This window comes from Phacochoerus africanus, chromosome 12, assembly GCF_016906955.1.
Source record: "Phacochoerus africanus isolate WHEZ1 chromosome 12, ROS_Pafr_v1, whole genome shotgun sequence".
Classification (NCBI taxonomy): domain Eukaryota; kingdom Metazoa; phylum Chordata; class Mammalia; order Artiodactyla; family Suidae; genus Phacochoerus; species Phacochoerus africanus.
The window spans coordinates 23,197,239-23,216,808 of NC_062555.1; the positions used below are offsets into that span (position 1 = coordinate 23,197,239).

Consider the following 19,570-nt stretch of genomic DNA (forward strand, 5'->3'; position numbering starts at 1 on the left):
GAGGGAGGTGTCTGGTGGCTGTCCGCACCCCTCCCTCTCCTCTGGGCCCAAAGAGGCAAGTGGGGGAACAGCAGAGGCGGAGGCATTGCCACTGCCGATCTCCGTGCCCATCTTCTAGGCAGGGGGCCGGGCGAGGGTAGATACGCCCGAGCAGTTGAGTTCATGCCCGCCCCCTTCCTCGTGGCATTTTACAGACAGGAGGCGGGATCAGGGCTCAAAGTTCTGTAACGACAGGTCCATGTGGGGGTCAAGGAGGATGTGTCCCAAGTTTTCGAACCAGAGGTTGATTTTATTAGGAGCAGGTGTCCTTACACAATATAGAACCAAAGTACTTGGAGTTCATCGGTAACAAACCCAGAGAGTATCCATGAGGTTGTGGGTTCCATCCCTGACCGGACTCCTGACTCAGTGGGTTAAGGATCTGGCAGTACCATGAGCTTTGGTGTAGGTTGCAGATACGGCTCAGATCCTGTGTTGCTGTGGCTGTAGTGTATTCCTCCCCTAGCCTGGGAACTTCCTTATGCCAGATGTGCGGCCCTAAAAAGACCAAAAAAAAAAAAAAAAGAATCATAAGTGTGTACGCTATTGATAAAAATAAGATAATTATAATAATTCAAGGTCCACGAAGCACCTTTATGTCATATCTCATGTGACCTTTCCTACCGCCATGGAAAGTGGATGTTACTGTCCTCCCTGTATTTTACAAACGCAGATGCTAGGGGATGAATTTTAATGAGAATATTTTATTTTATTTTATTTTATTTTTTGTTGTTGTTGCTATTTCATTCTCCTTAATGAGAATATTTTAAATTCTGCTTGGCCTAACAGGGTAACTGTATTGTGGTGTTTTCTATGAGAGGGCATTATCGAATTTCTTGCAAGAACTTAACCATACAGAAGTTAGGTGGTTGTTCCTGTGTGACTTTGCCGTGAGTGAAGAAATGGCCGGGAATTCCTAGTCTTTCCAAACATGTCTACTGTGAGTTAGGGACTCTTTCTTGGATTTATTTCCTTATAAGTTGGTTAATTGAGTTTTTTTCCTGGAGAAAGCAGGTCTGAACTGCATCATTTTCTCTGTTTCAATTCTATAAAATCAGTTCTCAATTTTGAGTATTTGCTTCACTAATCTCCAGTTGATAAATATAGGGACTTATGCTTTATGATAATGATTTAAAGTCTATGGATCAAAATATGCCACACAGGAGTTCCCGTCGTGGCACAGTGGTTAACGAATCCGACTAGGAACCATGAGGTTGCGGGTTCAATCCCTGGCCTTGCTCAGTGAGTTAAGGATCCGGCATTGCCATGAGCTGTGGTGTTGGTTGCAGACATGGCTCAGATCCTGCCTTGCTGTGACTGTGGCGTAGGCCAGTGGCTATAGCTCCAATTAGACCCCTAGCCTGGGAACCTCCATATGCCGCAGGAGCGGCCCTAGAAAAGACAAAAAGACAAAAGTAAATAAATAAATAAAAGTTGCCACACATATCTAGAATGTACATACATATATGGATGTGTATATGGAAGTGTGTGTGTGTATATATATGTATGTATACATATGTACATTTTGCTAGAGCTGTTGTACCATCAACAGTGGCTTAAACAAGAGAAATTTATTATCTCACAGCTCTGGAAGTTCAAGGATAGAATCCAGATGTTGGCAGGGTTGGTTCCTTCTGTTGGCCATGAGAGAAGGATCTGTTCCAGGTCTTTCTCCTTGGCTTGTGGATGGTTTATCTTCATGTTCCCAAGTACGTTCTCCCTACTTACATGTGTCTCTGTCTCTGTGTCCACATTTCTCTTTCCCTCTCTCTCCTTTTTTTTTTTTTTTTTTTGCTTTTTAGGGCCACACCTATGGCATGTGGAAGTTCTCAGGCTAGGGGGCTAATCGGAGCTACAGCTGCCAGCCTACCCCACAGCCACAGCAATGCCAGATCCGAGCTGCATCTGCGACCTACACCACAACTCACGGCAACACTGGATCCTTTCACCCGCGGAGCGAGGCCTGGAATCGAACCCAAAACCTCATGGTTCCTAGTCGGATTCCCTTCTGCTGCACCACGACGGGAACGCTCCAAATCTTATTTCTTTAAGGATGCCAGTTATATTGGATTAGGCCCACCTTAATGATCTCATTTTAACTTGATTACCTCGGCAAATACCTTCTCTTCAACTAAGTCACGTTCTGAGATACTGAACGGTCAGGATTTCAACATATGCATTTTGGGAGGGTGTAACTCAACCCATAACTCCATTTCTCTCTATATGTATGTATATATATGTGTATATATATATATATATATATATATATATATATATATACACTATGAAAATAGTTCATCATTTGATATTTTCTATTAAATCTTACAGGCATTTTAATATATGTGGGTTTAAATAATCACTGAGTCATCATTGCATAACATTTCTAGAAAGCAGTGTTTTTGTCCTTTCTGACTCATGGCTTCATAAAGTTAACTAGTTTGTCCTACACCAGAAAAAATAGAACCACATCTCATTCTCCTCTCTTCTCACCCATTTCCAGATGGCCAGGAGTGGTATCCTGCCCTACTCTTCTTCTTTCTCTTATTTTTAAAAATTTTTTATTATATTGATCCACAACATTCTATCAGCTTCTGCCGTTCAGTCCTCTTGTTTCTTTTTGATGATGGAGAAATGTGCCATATTTTTAAAGTGCCTTTTAGAAAAGCCAATGGAATCTAAGTAAAGCCTGAGGTTTAGTAAATAATAATGCATCAAAATGGTTCATTAGTAGTGACAATGAACCAGCTATAGCTGTAAGGTTTAATAATAGAGGAAGCTGGGGAGGGGTAGATGGGAACTGTGTACTGTCTTTGCAACTTTTCTGTAAATCTAAAACTAGTTTGAAATACCTCACTCGGTGGGTTAAGGATGCAGCGTGGCCGTGAGCTATGGTGTAGGTCACAGACGAGGCTCAGATCCTGTGTTGCTGTGGCTGTGGTGTAGGCCGGCAGCTGCAGCTCCAACTTGACCCTTAGCCTGGGAACTTCCATATGCCGTATGTGCAGCCCTAAAAAAAAAAATTTAAAAAAACTAGCCTGAAATAAGTGAATTTAAATATTTGAAAACTTTTGTAGTATAAATATCTTGTATATATTATATAGTTCATTAATGCTGTATTTAGAAATATGTAATTGTATTTTTTTATTACTCAATGAATTTATCACATCTGTAGTTGTATAATGATCATCACAAATCCAGTTTCACAGGATTTCCATCCCACAGCCCAAGCACATCCCCCCGCCCCCCAACCTGTCTCCTCCGGAGACCGTAAGTTTTTCAGTGTCTGTGAGTCAGCATCTGTTCTGCAAAGAAGTTCAGTCTGTCCTTTTTTCAGATTCCACATGTCAGTGAAAGCATTTGATGCTGGTGTCTCATCGTATGACTGACTTCACTTAGCATCATAATTTCTAGGTCCACCCGTGTTGCTAAAAATGCCGGTATTTCGTTCCTTTTAATGGCTGAGTCATGTTCCACTGTGTATATGTACCACCTCTTCTTGATCCACTCCTCCGCCGATGGACATTTAGGTTGTTTCCATGTCTTGGCTATTGTACATAGTGCTGCAATGAGCATTGGAGTACATGTGTCTTTTCGTTAATTGTATTGTTTTTATGCCATTGCTCATACATCTCCTAGTACAAAAGAGTGAATTAGTTGTGGCCTGTAGAGGACAGTATTGAGTCATAGAGTTTCACAATAAGCCCAAGTTGAAGATGGACTGACATGTTTTTCTTCATAGTTTTTAACCACAAGGCCTCTGTTTATGATCCCTCTTAAAAAAAAAAAAAAAAGGTCAAGGAGTGTGTGTGCCTCTTCTGCTATCCTCATTCATCAAAGAGCTGCTTTCACTTATTATTTTTGTACAGTTTTGGCTCCCACAGAGCTATCAGGCCACCACGATCTGCAGAGTTTTGGCCCATGTTCGGAGCACCAAGTGCTTATGGAAGTTGTGTGGGCGCTGCGGGCCGGGGGTTGGCGTGATGAGGCACCCTGGATGTGTTTGTGACTCCGCACATGAAGGAGAGAGTGCTATCGAGTTGCACTCCCTTTGGAAAAACTAAAAACAGTGTGTAGATTGACGAGGAGGTGCATAAAATAAAGAGTTTGGATCTTTCAAGGACAATGACTACTTGTCTTGCAGTGGTTTGTTGGGAGGTGGGGAGAAAGAAGCAAATCATTGCTCTAGCTTCTGGAGTCAGTTTCTGGACTAATCAGAAGAGAAATTCAACATTTTAATTGAGAAAGTATCCCTCCAACGGCAGTCTCATGAGACTGATGTTTTATTTTTAAGAGGCTTGTGGGGTTGGGAGTTACAGAGTGCTACGCAAGCACGTCAAAGCCAGATGAACGTTAATTTGCAAAAATGCTTGCCTTGGGTCTAGGGGCAGCTAAAATCAATTGCTGATGTATTGATGGGCTCAGAACTTCTGAAACACATCGTTCTGTCATTAGATGGATGACACTTTTTGCTGATAGTGGAGTCCGCATGCCACACTCATACTAGGTGAGAATCTAGTATAAACATTAAAAAATAGTTGTCATTTGGTGACATCGTGTTCCACTTAGCAGCACCTATAGATTTCTTACTTTTTGTTCAAAGAATAAATCTTTTGAAATCTCCACTGTTAAATTGGGATATATGAGTCTTTTAATAGGCGTTTTGAAAGGGAGTGGAAAATTTACAGTTCCTCGTAAATAGCCTGACATGAAAGTTAAAATCAATCGTGTATTGTTCAGCCACGCCATCAAAACTGAACCTTAAGGGCGTGAGTCTTTCTCATTCTCATCTAATAGAGCTGGGTCCCCAAAATTCTTTCCTAGGGGTAGTCTTCTCTTAATTAGTGGCGATATAACGATGTGCCACAGACCATCTAGTTATTTCAGAAGTGTTACAATGTTTGCTCTGTGCTTTGGTCCTAGAGATAGTGACTGGTCCCCTGAGCTGGTGCCTTACCCAGTGTCCCTTATCTCAGGGAAGAGCATCACTCCATCCCCTTCGTGCAAGTCCGAATCCTGAAAGTGGTCCCCGACTTCTCATTTTTCTTTTCCTTGCCTGTAATAGATGCAGCACCAGGTTTTATTAGTTTTACTTCTTCTTGTTTTTTTTTTTTTTAGGCACACACACGTGGCATATGGACGTTCCCAAACTGGGGGTCACATTAGAGCTGCAGCTGCTGCAGCAGCCAGCCGTGTCTGTGACCTCACCACAGCTCAGCTCACGGCAACGCCGGGTCCTTAACCTAGCGATCGAGGCCAGGGATCAAACCCGCAATTTCATGGATACTGATCAGGTTCCTTGCTGCTGAGCCACAGTGGGAACTCTGTGTTTTACTTCTTAAATATTTCTTGAAACCGTCCGCTTTTCTCCCCACGGCCACCACTCGAATCCAAGTCCTTATCATATCTGCTGAGAGGACTGAGGAGCCACCTCACCCACAACCAAGGTGATCCCAATGTGATCTTTCAGGGCCACATCTCTGGGTGATCTCAGTGACCTAGGGTAACAGTGTCTTAGGATAACAAAGTCACTTTCACGGGTGGTAACGCCCTGCTGGTCTGGCCCTCTTTCTCTCTTCAGCCTCTTCTGAAAGCATTCTCCTTCTTGTTCGCTATGCTCCAGCCTCCCGGCCCCCAGTGCATCACCGGGGGTCTTAGTGTCTCTACCGGGGAGTGGCTTCCCTGCTGTCTTTGTCTGATCACCTTCTACTCCTTCTTTGTAAATCAACTCAGATGTGGTTTCTTCCTGAACGCTGTTTCTGATGACTTGGCCTAGGAAAGGTTCCTTTATTCTGTGCTCTAATAGACCCAGGCCGCTTTACCTCATGGTGCTCGCAGGGACTTATATTAGACACTCAGCTTTCTTGGTTTTGGATGGATATGCATCTCCTCTACCAGAATGTAAACTCTGTGAATGGGGGCCATGCCCAAGTATGCTCATGATCAGATCCCTGGCACTTGGCACATGGGCGTTGTCAGGTTGAATGGGATCCTTAACCCCCACTGAGGGAGGCTGGGATCCAACCCGCATTCTCATGGATACTAGTCAGGTTCTTAACCCGCTGAGCCACAACCGGAATTCCAGTAAGTGGCTATTTTCTTTTTTCTTTTTTGTCTTTTGTCCTTTTAGGGCCGCACCCAGGGCATATGGAGGTTCCCAGGCTAGGGGTCGAATCAGAGCTGTAGCTGTCGGCCTACACCACAGCCACAGCAACACCAGATCTGAGCTGTATCTGTGACCTACACTACAGCTCACGGCAATGCCAGATCCTTAACCCACTGAGCGAGGCCAGGGATCGAACCCACGGCCTCATGGTTCCCAGTCGGATTCATTTCTGCTGCGCCACGACGGGATTTCCTACTTTTTTATTTGAATGTTTAGGTAGAGGAGGAAGAACCCACTGGCTACATTCGATATGAAAAATTTCTTCCCGTGATGACTGAAGTACTGCTGGAAAGAAGGTAAGAAAGTCAGGGCAGTTGTTAAGGTGAGGTAATGATTAGAACTGCATTAATTTCACAGCACTTGGCCTTTTCACTTGGTGTATTGTACTCACCCAGTACCTATCATAAGAGAGCTTCCTTCTAATATTTCTCTGTATCTCTGATATGTGCTCAAAAATATCCACCACTTCAGTATTAACTAGTAAAGTATAATTAAAGGAGAAATGAGCTACAAAAAGCATAAATCAACAGCATTCTTATTACCTTCTGTTTCAAATTATCATGGATAAGAATTAACCCTAATTATTTTTCTAGAGAGAGCATAGCATTAGCTTACCGTAGTTGGTTTACTGTAGAAATTTGGTTCCCAAGTAGAGTGATTTCCATAATGATGAAAAAAGCAAATAGATAATATCAAACATGCCACTGATTTTTAACTAAGTATTCCCTGTGGGTATGGAGTACTTTCAACTTTATCATCTAGAAACCAAAAAATATTTCAGTGATGGAAATATTATCCTAGTATCTTAGCAGCTTTTTAAAAAATGTGATCATTTGTTATGTAGCGACTGAGCTAAATAATGTGGTATTTGCTCTTTTTATTGCATAATTAGATACAGGCCAATTCCAGAAGATATCCTTCTTCGAGCTTTCGAGGTATGTAAGCTCCATATTTTATATGCATATTTATATTTATATGAAAAATTCATCATGGAGAATTTATTCATCAAACAAAAAATACAAATCTGTCTTTCCTTTCCCCTGAGGTGTTAGATCCAGCTAAACATGGATTTCTTACTAAGGAAGAACTGATCAAGTATATGACTGAAGAAGGTGAGAGTGGTTTATTACTTATCTTTTAAAATTTTTTAAAAATTAAAAAAAAATTTTTTTTTGGTCTTTTTAGGGCCGCACCCGTGGCTTATGGAGGTTCCCAGGCTAGGGGTCTGATCAGAGCTGTAGCCCCTGGCCCACGCCACAGCCACAGCAATGTGGGCCCTGAGCCGTGTCTGCGACCTACACCACAGCTCACGGCAACGCCGGATCCTTAACACACTGAGCAAGGCCAGGGATCAAACCCGCATCCTCATGGACACACACACGTATACATACTACCTGCAAATGTGTATATGTCAACTTATTTCCTTTAGGAATTCACTCTGCTTAGGCTGATGTGTAAATTTGTTTTCCCTGAGTGTCAGTAGCCTGAATGTCTACATTCTCTCCAAAGCTTTCTCATATCCATCACCTCCCCTTTCCCCATATAAGGTTAGAGCTCTTTGTTCAGGTGACTAGTTCACAGACGAGTCCGGAATGCTTGGGAGCTGCTGATGACTGGAGCCGATCAGAAGTGCAGGGTGGGAGTTCCCGTCGTGGCGAAGTTGTTAACGAATCTGACTAGGAACCATGAGGTTGCGGGTTCGATCCCTGGCCTCGCTCGGTGGGTTAAGGATCTGGCGTTGCCCTGAGCTGTGGTGTAGGTTGCAGACGCGGCTCGGATCCCAAGTTGCTGTGGCTGTGGTGTAGGCCGGTGGCTACTGGTCTGATTAGACCCCTAGCTTGGGAATCTCCATATGCCGCGGAAGTGGCCCTAGAAAAGGCAAAAAGACAAAAAAAAAAAAGTGCAGGGTGATGCGTAGGGAAGACCAAGACTGTGTCTCCGTGTGCCACTGGCCGGGCCATTGACCTGATCCACCGCTTGAGAGAACCCAGGGGTGAGGGTGAGAGTGACATGATTGTCAGAGCTGCTGCCCAAGAATTCATGACAGTGTTAAAATCACCTTAGGGATTAACTTTGATGGCAATGGTACGTTTCGAAGCCTAAGGATTAATTTCAAGGAGGTAAATCCTAGGTTATATCAGACAATATGAATTTAGTCGCAATGGCTAAGACCATCGATATCATTAGTGTGGTGTGCCTCCTGGGTGTGGGTGAGGGACACTGAGTCCAATGATAGGAAGATCTGCCCCCCTTCTCAAGGATATTATAGTTTTATTGGAGGAAATAAAACCAACTTATAAAACAATTCAAAATACAAGACAAACGTTCCCGTCGTGGCTCAGTGGAAATGAATCTGACGAGCCTCCATTAGCAGGGCAGGTTCGATCCCTGGCCTCTCTCAGTGGGTTAGGGATCCGGCATTTGCCATGAGCTATGGTGTAGGTCACACATGAAGCTCGGATCCTGTGTTGCTGTGGCTATGGTGTAGGCCAGCGGCTATAGCTCTGATTTGACCCCTAGCCTGGGAACCTCCATAAGCCATAACAACAAAAAAAGACAGAATACAAGACAATAGAAAAAAGTGAGTGTCACAGGATCCATGTGGGCTGGGCCAGCCTGGAAAGCTTTATCTGGGAAGATGTAGAGAGAAAATAGGTTTCTTAAGATGGTAGAATTTCTGTGGGTGAGTTATTGAGAGCAGGGGTAGAATCTTATGCATGATCGCACCCCACACATATTAAGTCTCAGGGCAATGTTTGTTGAATGAATGAATGAATGAATGAATGAAAGAGGAGATGAATGTGGAATGGGCGAATGGGCTGACTCGGGGAGACCTAGATGGATGAAAAGGATGAACACAAACTGGAAGGTAGGAATGACCTTGCTATTTCAGGAGCGTGTGAGAAGAGCGGGCCCAGAGAGTCTTGTTGGCCAGCAGCAGGCAGTGAATCTGGACAAGTTTCCTGGGACTAGATAGTGGCGGCCTGGGTGCAGGAGTTGAGAATTCATCCTGAGGGCAGTGGAGAAGCATTGTGCGGTTTTGAGCAGGTGAGTCACGTGATACAGGAGGGATTGTGGAAAGGCCGATCTGCTGCCAGTCGGCTTGTCAGAGGAGTGAGAAAGAGCTTAGACTGGGGAGACCAGTCAGGAGGCTGGTTGAGCACTTTGAAGGACCCTAACAAGGGCTGAATGGGACTGTGGCCGTAGCCGTGGGAACGGAAAGAAGGGTTGGATCCAATAGGACCATCTGCAGCAGGGTCCCCAGGTTATGCTGCGTGGCAGGTGCAGGGGACAAAGATGCGAGCTGGGTCAAAGGACCAGGCTCGGGCTTGGACGGTGGCTGTGGTGCTGATGCTACGGACTGAAATCCGGGAATCGGGAACAGGCTGCAGCGGATACAGACACAGTGCAGCTTTTCACAGGACGCACAGACTAGGAATCCGTTTGAGCATATGCGTTCCAAACACCCAGGATATTGTATGATGAACGTAATAAATCACATTGATTCAAGTTCCTCCCGGACAGAATCCACACGCATCCTGGTGTGTGTATTGTGTTGGACAGTGTTTGGCAGCAGGGGTGATCTCAAAAAAACAGTTTTTAAACAGCACATATAGCTGCCTGTGTGCCAGGCAGTGGTCTAAAGGCCATTCAAATAGTAACACTTTTAATCGTCGTAACAAGCCTATGAGATACGTACTATTATCCCCTCCGTTTTATAGACAGGGACCCTGGGACACAGAGAGCTCGAGTGACTTGCCTGGGACCTTAAAGCTAACGAGACCGTCCGGCAGCTGAACCCAAGCAGTCAGGCTCCCAAGCTTATGCCTTTAATCCCTGCGCTCTTTCCCTCCATCCTTCATCGGACCCTGCTCATCTCTTTCCTTGTCCAGGGAAGCAGCAACCGCCTTCCCTATGTCACTGTGAGCGAGGCCTTGCTCCCCGCAGGAGCGTGTGCTTGTTGAGTTCACGGACCTTGAGGTGGACGTGGGGCGTGCAGACCCCAGTTCCAGCACTCACCCAGGGGGCCTGCCTGCCTTTTTTCTTTGTGTGCAGTGTGGAGACAACAGTTCTCACCATTCCTGAGTAGTTCTTAATAAATGTTTGTTGTCATTATTCTCATAAGGACTTATATGGTACCTGTCAAAATTCATTGGTAGTGGATCTAATATTTAACTTCAGTTTATAAGAAAGATGCAGAATTTGTCTTTTTAAAGCATTTTAGACATTCTTTCTTTCCTTAGGATATAAGCATGATTTCAGAAGAACTCAGCACATACTCCTTAGTTTCTTTGTTTGTTTGTTTTTTGTTTTTTGTCTTTTTGTCTTTTTCAGGGCCACACCTGCAGCATATGGAGGTTCCCAGGCTAGGGGTCAAATCGGAGCTACAGCTGCTGGCCTACACCAGAGCCACAGCAACGCCAGATCCGAGCTACATCCGCGACCTATACCACAGCTCATGGCAATGCCGGATCCTTAACCCACTGAGTGAGGCCAGGGATCGAACCTGAAACCTCATGGTTCCTAGTGGGATTCGTTTCTGCTGCACTATGACGGGAACTCCCCCCTTGGTTTTGTTTGTTTGTTTGTTTGTTTGCTTTTTTTTTTTTCCTTGTTTTTAGAGCTGCACCTATGGCACATGGAGGTTCCCAGGCTAGGGGGCCCAATCAGAGCTATAGCTGCCGACCTACACCACAGCCACAGCAATGCCAGATCCGAGCTGCATCCATGACCTACACCACATCTAATGGCAACGCTGGATCCTTTAACTCACTGCACGAGGCCAGGGATCAAACCCATATCCTCATGGATACTGGTTGGGTTTATAATTCACTGAGCCACAATGGGAACTCCCACCTCCCCTTTGTTTGGTGATACTGTCCTCATTGTTATCAGAAGCCCCACCTGCACAATTTCCATATTATCAACTGAAGTTTGTAGTGGCAGGTAACCTAAACTCGGAAGGTAGGTAATCCTCAGGCCTCGGTAATTTACCTGCTTGGATTAAGACTCTTTTGGGGTGAGGTGGCGATGTGGGTGTTTCTGTCTGTTCATTTACTACCAGGACAAAGTTCTGTCTTAAACAGACAACAGCCTTTCCAACGTTCTTGCTGAGTTTGCTTTGCATCTTGGTGCAATCAAGATCCTAAGCCGGCCTCCAGCAGTCATCTGAGTCCCTCTAAGGCCCACAGATTTTCTACCCAACTCTTGGTTTCGTTTGACAGCAACGCTGGGCCAAACTCTAACAAAGACTGTATTCAAAAGGCTGGTGAATGGCCTCTGACCAGGGTGCAGCTGGATCACTCAGCTGGCCTGCTGGTTGGAAACTCTTCATGGATAGTGGTAGAGTTTCAAGCCTCTGCTCTCTGCTCTTCAGCATTTCTCTCTTCGTCTCCTTCCTAAGTATAATGATTAACCCCTCTGTAAACCTGCGACTTCAGGCTAATCCTTTGGCAGCTTTAGCCATTTAAGTCAATAAACAACCTCATTCATGATGTTTTTACATCCTCCTGCTGTTTTGGCTGCAACAGTTGATTCTGTCATATTGAGTTATGATATCTGCAAGGGAAAAATAACTCCAAAACTTGCCGGGGGTACAACAGCCTGCCCTTTGACGCTCTGAACTGTCACGATGTGCCTGCCGGCTTTATGGTCCCAGGGAGAGCCAGCGGGGGGGGGGGACTCCATGGCAGCTCAGCAGGCCAGTGGCACGAGGAAGAAGAAACTTCGGAGGATTGTAAGTGATGAGTGTCCTTCTTCTCCCTCCCAGGTGAGCCTTTTTCTCAGGAGGAAATGGAAGAAATGCTGTCTGCCGCGATTGATCCCGAATCGAATTCCATTCACTACAAGGACTACATACCAATGATGGTGATCGATGACAATTAAACACCCTAAAGACTTCATTTCTGATTGAAAGGAGCATTTTAAGAATTCCTTGTCCTTGTTAATTTCACACTTTATCTTATAATCCATACATATGCCAATTAATGCTTTGTGATAACTGTCTCAAGATACTTTCTTTTTTTTATTCAATGAGTTGTATAATGATCATCACAATCCAATTTTATAGGATTTCCATCCCACAACCCAAGCACATCCTCCCACTGCCCAAACTGTCTCCTTTGGAGACCATAAGTTTTTCAATGTCTGTGAGTCAGCATCTGTTTTGCAAAGAAGTTCGGTCTGTCCTTTTTTCAGATTCCACATGTCAGTGAAAGCATTTGATGCTGGTGTCTCATCGTATGACTGACTTCACTTAGCATCATAATTTCTAGGTCCATCCGTGTTGCTAAAAATGCCGGTATTTCGTTCCTTTTAATGGCTGAGTCATGTTCCATTGTGTATATGTACCACATCTTCTTGATCCACTCCTCTGTCAATGGACATTTAGGTTGTTTCCATGTCTTGGCTATTGCAAATAATGCTGCAGTGAACATTGGAGTACACATGTCTTTGCGAGTCATGGTTTTCTCTGGATGGATGCCCAGGCGTGGGATTGCTGGGTCAAATGGGAGTTCTATGTTTAGTTTTCTGAGGCATCTCCATACTGTTTTCCACAGTGGTTGCACCAGTTTACAATCCCACCAACAGTGTACTAGGGTTCCTTTTCTGCGCACCCTCTCCAGCACTTATTGTTTGTAGACATTTTGTTGATGGCCATTCTGGCGGGTGTAAGGTGGTACCTCATCGTGGTTTTGATTTGCATTTCTCTAATGATGAGTGATGCTGAACATCTTTTCAAGATACTTTGTTTTTTAAAGGTGATCATAACAATTTAAAACATTTATTTAGTATGGCGAGCCTCTATGGAATGACAAATTGCTAATTATTTAAAAACTTTTTAAAGGATTTTATAGTATTATCCATGGATTGTCAATTTCCTACAATAAAACACAGGTTACTTTCAAATTAGTTAAGCTGACAAAATGAAGAATGGTCAGAATAACCGCAAGTTTGGCATATAAAGCTCTTGGGAGGGGGCAGAATGACTACAGATTGAAAATGGCAATGCGATGACAACATCTTTTTAAAACAACAAACACTTCAGCCATCAGAACGTGGAAGGAGAGTTATTGAAATGGATATTAATTATTAGCTTACGAGAGCCAATTACAAAGCTTATTTGAGTGACTTAGGGTAAAAATTTAAATTTGCTCATCTAGCATGTTGCCATTATGGAAGAGCTAAAGGAGTTAAGCTAATTGAATCTTGAGAAAAGAAGATGGGTTGGAAATGGATAACGTAAGGGCGTGGTCGTTCTCTTCCGGTCTTTCGAATTGTTGCCGATTCAGAAGAGCTGTCATGAGAATATTGTCTTGACTACTGAATAAGAATCTTGAGAAATTTTCTGGTGTGCGGGAGGTGCAGCTGTGGAAAGAGCAGAATAAACTTATCTGAGGTACGAAGAGTCACATGGAAAAGCAGAGGGGAGAATAAGGTAAAGGAAAAAGAATGCTCATCTGTAACTGGTATATTCTTTTAGACACACACACACACTGATTTTTTTGTATACGTGGTACATATATATTCCTATAATCCGTTAATGTTGCCCGTGATTCTTCTTCCTCGGCATGCAGGGGGCTGCTGCTGAAGAGACTTGATCACTGTGCATTTATTCATAACACATTTACTGAGAATGAGAAGCTCATGTCCCGGGAGCTGGCGTTTCACTGTGAACCAGCCCCTAACTAGTCAGGATCACAGTCAGTGAGGAAGACCCGCAGGTCATCCGGCAGCCACATTTCAGACAGGGCACCGTCAGGAAGCTGTGGAAGTGCCCACGAGCGCCACCGACTCAGCCTGGCATGGGGAGCTTTCTGGGAGATGAAAGATTCCAGTGAGCAGAGAAGGCTTTCCAGAACAGGTGGCATTTGACTTAAAGATGAGTCCTTGTGTGGAGTGGGCAGCAGGGCTCAGGGTATTTCAGAAGAGGAGCAACAAGTACCAGCAAATCCAGAGGTGTCATTAAACATGGAGCATGTTGGAGTTCCCGTCGTGGCGCAGTGGTTAACGAATCCGACTAGGAACCATGAGGTTGCAGGTTCGGTCCCTGCCCTTGCTCAGTGGGTTAACGATCCGGCGTTGCCGTGAGCTGTGGTGTAGGTTGCAGACGCGGCTCGGATCCCGCGTTGCTGTGGCTCTGGCGTAGGCCGGTGGCTACAGCTCCGATTGGACCCCTAGCCTGGGAACCTCCATATGCTGCGGGAGCGGCCCAAGAAATAGCAACAACAACAAAAAGACAAAAAAAAAAAAAACATGGTGCATGTTTATGGGAACATGGGAGTTTAAAACAGTTTGGTATGTTGGGAGCGTAGGAGACTTGGGGGCACGGGAGGTGAAATAGGAGTGGTAGACGGGAGCTGTACCATTAAGGCTGTTGGGATAGGTGTACGGTTAAGGCTGTAGTGTTAGAGTTTGGACTTTTTGCTGAAGATCATGGAGAAAGAAAGGCCATTTGTACGCAGCTTGGAGATGGACTGGAAGAGGGCAGGCTGGCAGTAGGGAGACCAGGGGTTGGCCTGTTGGTTGGTTAGACTGGAAAAGGCAGGCATGAGTGCCAGGTTTCTGGCTTGGACAGTGCATGGGTTATAGTGTCATTCATTCAGATGAGGAATCCGAGAAGCACGTCGGGGTGGGGGGGCGACCCTGACCTGGGGCTTGAGGAGCTCGGGAGACGCCCAGGGGGAGACATTCAGTAATCAGTTGGGTCATTAGGAGGAACATCTGAGCAAAGACCTGGATTTGGGAGTTCTCAGCTTTTAGGCAGTAGTTCATGCCTGGGGAAGAAAAGGGAAGAGGCCCTTGGGGGAGCCACGGGGAACCACAATCCTTGGGGGGAGCAGAGGAAGGGGGGCCACAAGGGCCTGGGAGGGGGAACCGGCCAGGAGGGGAAGCGGGGGAGAAGCATCCTGGAAGCCAGTGACAAGGAGGGGGCCGTAACCAGCTGTGTCAAATGTCGTGGGGATTTTGAGCTGAATTAAAGGCCAGAAGACATCCATTAGGCTCGGCAGCAGAGGGTTCATGGATGAGCTTTGTCCCTGGAGAAGTGACAGGGTACATAGTTGAGTGGGGACGTGAGGAAGTCGAGCACAGGGCACAGGTACACGGCAGTGAGAGGAGACTCAGGGCTGCAGCCAGCCAGCAGGCTGAGGGACTTGTCTTTGGCGGGTGGGCCTCATGTGGGCACTTTGACCTTCAAAGGGCAGAGCCGGGAGAAGGGGAGCGAGGGCAGATTCCTGAGTGAAATGGGGTTGGCTTTGGGTGGGTCGGAGCCATGAGCCGACTCACCTGGTCCTTCCCAGGTGGCCTCTAGCTGCTTTCTGAGTGAGGCAGGTGGCAGGGTACAGGGCTTGAGAAGCATGGGAAGATGTGGAAAGATCTCTGGTGGGAAGTGGGAGAAAGAGTGGAACAAGAGTGTGTTTAAGGATTTAAGAAGGGAGTTCCCATTGTGGCTCAGCGGTTACCAACCCGACTAGTATCCATGAGGATGCAGGTTCGATCCCTGGCCTCGCTTAGCGGGCTACGGATCCGGCATTGCTGTGAGCTGTGGTGTGGGTCGCAGACACCGCTTGGACCTGGCGTGGCTGTGGCTGTGGTGTAGGCCAGCAGCTGCAGCTCCAATTCGAGCCCTAGCCTGGGAACTTCCAAGTGCCGTGGGCGTGGCCTTAAAAAGACAAAGAAAAAAAAATAATCCTGGAGGATTTGTTCGGTAACTGAGGCTCAGGAGCATGTTGATTCCAGGTTAAGGTCTGTCACCTGGATGAGATGGACGCAACCAAAGGTCAAGGGAGTGGAGGCGTTCGTTCGTTCACAAGAAAGCAGTCGGAGAAGGGGTGGTCTGTGGGGTCCAGGTGGTAGCTGTGGACAGAGGAGGAGCCTACCAGCTAGAGAGGGGGGCAGGCCTCAGGACCTCCAGGGGCAAATGGCTCGTGTGGAGGGAGCGGGAGGGGGCTGGCTTTGCTGCCATTCCCGAGGAAAAGCATAATTTGCTTGACATTTGGCTTCCTGGTACTCTTAGAATGCTCTTTCATTCTCCTCTGTTATTATTATAGTTCATACAGGCTGTTCGCCATGTGCTGGGCACTGATCTGAGTGCTCCACATATTAGCTCGTTTAATCCTCACAGCTGCCCAGTGAGACAGGTGATGCTATGTCCCCACCTTGCACTGAGGTGGTAACAGAGAAGTGACAGGCTCTAAGGGGTTGTCCTCACCAGCTTGCTAGGTTATGTTGTGATAACAAACAACCCCAGATCTCAGTGGCTTACTACAGTAAGAGGTTTTTGTTGTTGTTGTTGTTGTTTTTTATTAGGGCCGTAGCTGCGACATGTGGACGTTTCCAGGCTAGGAGTTGAATCATTAGCTTCTGATGCCGGTCTACACCATGGCTATAGCAATATGGGATCCAAGCCATGTCCTCAACCTACACCGAAGCTCACGGCAATGCTGGATCCTTCACCCACTGAGCGAGGCCAGGGATCGAACCCACGTCCTCATGGATACTAGGTGGGTTCGTTACCTCTGACCTACAACAGGAACTCCAGTAACAGTTCTTTTTTGTTCATATTTTAATGTCACCGGGGGTCGGCTGGGACTCTGCCTCTCCTGCTGTCGTGGTCCAGCTTATCTGCTTTGTAAGTAGGGTGGAGCATACGTCCAGGTTTACCCTGAGTCATCTCAGCCTGCACTTCTCCCAGTGTACTTGTTAATAGGTCTCCCTCTTAAAAGGGTCCCCGTTTAGGTGGTTAATATGCGGTCATCCCATTTAGAAAAACTGAATAAAAATGATGGTGGGGGGAGTTCCCGTTGTGGCTCAGTGGTAAGGAACCTGACTAGTATCCATGAGGCTGCGTGTTGGATCCCTGGCCTCGCTCAGTGGGTTAAGGATCCGGCATTGCTGTGAGCTGTGGTGTAGGCGGCAGCTGCAGCTGTGATTCGACCCCTAGCCTGGGAACTTCTATATGCCGCGGGCGCGGCCCTAGAAAGGCAAAAAAAAAAAAAAAAAAGAGAGAGAGAGAGAGAGAGAGAGAGAGAGAGAGAGCAGGCCAGCACGAGCGCTGGCGAGGACTCATCGGTTCCGGAGAGCTTTATGGAAAATAGCCGCAGAGTGTAGTTCTGAGAGTCGTTTCTCCCTTCGCCAGCCTCCCCCGCGATTGTGCCGGGTGAGATCACTCGCTTCGCCGAGCACTTTAGGATCATCCCTTGGACAGGGGTGTGAGCCACAGGCCCGCAGGCCGGGGCCAGGGTGGAGAAGCAGAAGGAAGGGGGTTTGGTGACCCCAGAGCGTTCACAGACCAGCCGTGTGTGATAGGCCACACACTGCAGCCGGGCGGGAGGGTGCCAGAGACGAGAAGCACCCTGCAGGTGACAGTGTCCCCAGGGCAGAGCGCTCAGCAGCGGCGGCCAGCACCAACACGTAGCCTGGAAGCGTGTGCTGGTGTCCGCTGCCAAGGCCCAGGCACAGGCTTGTTGGGAGCTCACAGGGCGGCTCCTGGTTGTCTTCTTTAAGCCCAGGGCCCTGGGGGTGTGACCCCCGCGTGACCCCTGGGAAATCCGGGCTGCTGAATTCGCCCAGTGTCTTCATAACTAGTGACCTCATGGGCTCCTTTCAAGGGGGGGCCCCCATCGCAGAAGGCTGCCTCTGGATTGGGGATCCCCCCCCAACCCGGGGTCTCACTTTCTAGAATCCGTTCGGAAGTTCTGACTGATGACAAACTTCACGTCCTATCTCAAGGAAATTCTCTCTCTTTAGTCATCCTGAGAGTTAGCTTTAATGGAATAAGATTCGTTTTTAATCTTTAGCACCAATTTGGCTGTTTTTCTAAGGCAGCCGGCTTCCTACAGAAATCTCCTCATTGCAGAATAAATATGGCATTTTTGCAAAAGGAACATTTCTCTTATGCTCTAACCACTGCAGTTCACCTTTTACCTCTCCCTCACCTTAGCCCTCAGCATCTAATTTAAATCATAGTGGCATGTGCCTGGCAAGAATGTTCCAGAAACTTTGGTTGACCTCCTAACTCCAGCCTCTGCAGAGCCCGCCCGCTTTAGAAAGGGGTCTGTTCTTACCTCTGGGCTGTGTGACTCAGCTCAGGTGCAGGCCTGCCAGTCTGGAGATCCTTGCGCCCTGCTCCCCGCTTGACCTGTGACTCACTCAGGATCAGCTCTGTCTGGAAGGTAAAGAGCCCAACTGTAGTTCTTCTCAAACCTTCCAAAAGCGGCGCAGATGTAGTCCCCTTTGCACAGACCAGATGTCCACATGTCAAATGGTAAGAGATGAAAAAGAATGTCCAAGAAAGCAGGCCGGTTGGGATTTTCACTGGCAGGCTTATTTTCTGTGGAGTGGAGTGTGTCTCCTTCCTTCTTGCTTTCCTTCCTTTCCCTTTTCTAACTGCTGCCACTTGAGAAAGTACCTTGGGAGTTCCCGTCGTGGCTCAGTGGAAAGGAATCCGACTAGGAACCATGAAGTTGCGGGTTCAATGTCTGGCTTGGCCCAATGGGTTACCATGAGCTGTAGTGTAGGTCGCAGACATGGCTCTTGGATCTGGAGTTGCTGTGGCTGTGGTGTGGGCTGGCAGCTGTAGCTCTGATTTGACCCCTAGCCTGGGAACCTCCATGTGCCATGGGTGCGGCCCTAAAAAGACCAAAACAAAACAAAGTACCTTATTTATATAGCCAATTCCCTATAGAAGATGTCACTCCATTGCCTGTCTGGGGAGGTTAAATAAACAGAGGACCTCATGGTCATACGTGCCCCGCCTCATGCCAGGCATGACTGTCTCCGAGGCCTGCGTGTTTCTCAAAGTGTAGGTTACCAATCACCTGCTCAGAAGCATCTGGGGGAGTGGGGGGGGTGCTTGTTAGAAATTCCGACTCCTGGGCCCCCTTCCAAACCCCTGCAGATGGGGTCCAGGAACCCACATTTTCAGGCATTCTCGGGGGAGTCTTATGTACCCTATAGTGGAAGAACCACTGTCTGAGGCCGTGTAATACTGTGAAAGTGTGGGATTTAGAATTAGGCTCTGCCACTTGGTGGTTAGGGGATTGGTACAGACTTAATATTGCCGAGTCTCTGCATCTTCTTTGTAAAGCAGAAAGAACACCTGTCTTCCAGGGCTGGTGTGTAAATGAGATAATTAAAGTGAAAATTCTTTAAAGATTAAAGTGTGACAGAAATGATTATTTACAGAAAACCAGCAAGGGAGGGAGGAAGGGAAGGAGCAAAGGGAGAGGAGGAGGAAGGGAGAGACAGACAGACCTGCTGCCTGCGTATAGACAGAGGATGGGCACGTGGGTAGGTAATGATTTAATCTGTGGGATGAGGGCGGTGAGTTGCTTGAGGTACAGGTGGAAAGATAGCAGGAGATTT

At 46.7% G+C, this 19,570-nt stretch overlaps 1 protein-coding gene across 6 annotated transcripts in view; it reads left to right on the plus strand.

Annotated features, from left to right (window-relative positions):
- The window catches only part of EFCAB2 (EF-hand calcium binding domain 2), a 95,195-nt gene extending 82,987 nt beyond the window's left edge, over positions 1 to 12,208 (plus strand). For 3 of the 6 annotated variants that reach the window (XM_047755264.1, XM_047755267.1, XM_047755268.1), the window contains 4 exons: positions 6,419 to 6,498; positions 7,095 to 7,137; positions 7,248 to 7,314; positions 11,973 to 12,208. In XM_047755264.1, the coding sequence (XP_047611220.1) occupies positions 6,419 to 6,498; positions 7,095 to 7,137; positions 7,248 to 7,314; positions 11,973 to 12,088 (306 nt within the window). In that variant the 3' untranslated portion in view covers positions 12,089 to 12,208. Of the gene's footprint in view, positions 1 to 6,418; positions 6,499 to 7,094; positions 7,138 to 7,247; positions 7,320 to 9,095; positions 10,283 to 11,972 lie in introns of those variants that run through there. The other 3 variants (XM_047755265.1, XM_047755266.1, XM_047755269.1) reach the window with 3 other exon arrangements.
- The last annotated feature ends 7,362 nt before the right edge of the window (positions 12,209 to 19,570 follow it).